The sequence below is a fragment of the Sphaeroforma arctica genome (assembly GCF_001186125.1).
Source record: "Sphaeroforma arctica JP610 unplaced genomic scaffold supercont1.10548, whole genome shotgun sequence".
NCBI lineage: Eukaryota > Ichthyosporea > Ichthyophonida > Sphaeroforma > Sphaeroforma arctica.
The window spans coordinates 1-927 of NW_014030010.1; the positions used below are offsets into that span (position 1 = coordinate 1).

The 927-nt window shown below is 40.7% G+C and overlaps 1 protein-coding gene across 1 annotated transcript; it reads left to right on the top strand.

The window, feature by feature from the left end:
• Nucleotides 1-605: 605 nt before the first annotated feature.
• Nucleotides 606-801, top strand: SARC_17376 (hypothetical protein; the record flags this gene model as incomplete). Its single annotated transcript, XM_014288529.1, has 1 exon — nt 606-801. A coding segment is annotated over one exon (196 nt), but the record flags the coding sequence as incomplete, so codon positions are not given.
• Nucleotides 802-927: the final 126 nt, after the last annotated feature.

Sequence of the window (927 nt, forward strand, 5' to 3'; positions counted from 1 at the left end):
GCATATGTGGGGGAGTCGCCATGCAAGATATAGCTATTCTCTATACCCAGTATCTTATTTCCTTATGGTACACGAACACCAAAATAATTTACGCTATCAGCATATGTCAGCATGGGATATAGTTACTCTCTATACCCACTACTCTCGACTAAAACGATGCATACGTTGATTTTATATATATATGATTGTGTCACTAGATCACCATTATACTGATGTAACACTTGATATTTTCATGAAAGTCACTACTAAGCACACAATTCTTGTATAATTGACAGTTGGACGAGAGGGATGGATACTGGGTTACTACTAAGAAGAGGATCGAAGCTATTGTACACGCCAATAAGATGCCAGCTATAGCAGTCGGGCACTCTCAGGGCAATATCGTATTACTGCACTTTATGCGGTGGCTAGAGCATACGTACCCGAAAACGTGGAAGACCTGGGTAAAAGAACATATCAACTCGTACTACGGTTTGGGTGAGTTTTGTATGTGGTGTTTGTACACGTATCCATATATAACACGTTGTCATGGTATATATATATATATATACTAATTGGATTGCACCTCGCATTTTCTCATACATAGTCTTGTTCTTATTGGATAGGTGCACCCCTCTTGGGCTCCGTTGACCCGGTCCGAGGCCTGATGACAGGCAACAACATGGGCTTGCCCTTCTCCCATGCGCTAGCTAAAAATATGGCAATGACATTTGGTACCATGCCTTGGTTTACGCCTCATCACGGTAACGCTTCGCATGTGAGTGGACAGAGTAGGGCCAACGAGATCCGACCACACGGCCAGTATGTGACTTCTTAGCACATATTTACACACACACACACACACATACATATATATATACATACATATATATATATATATATATATATATACATACACACATATATATACACACACACTACACACAC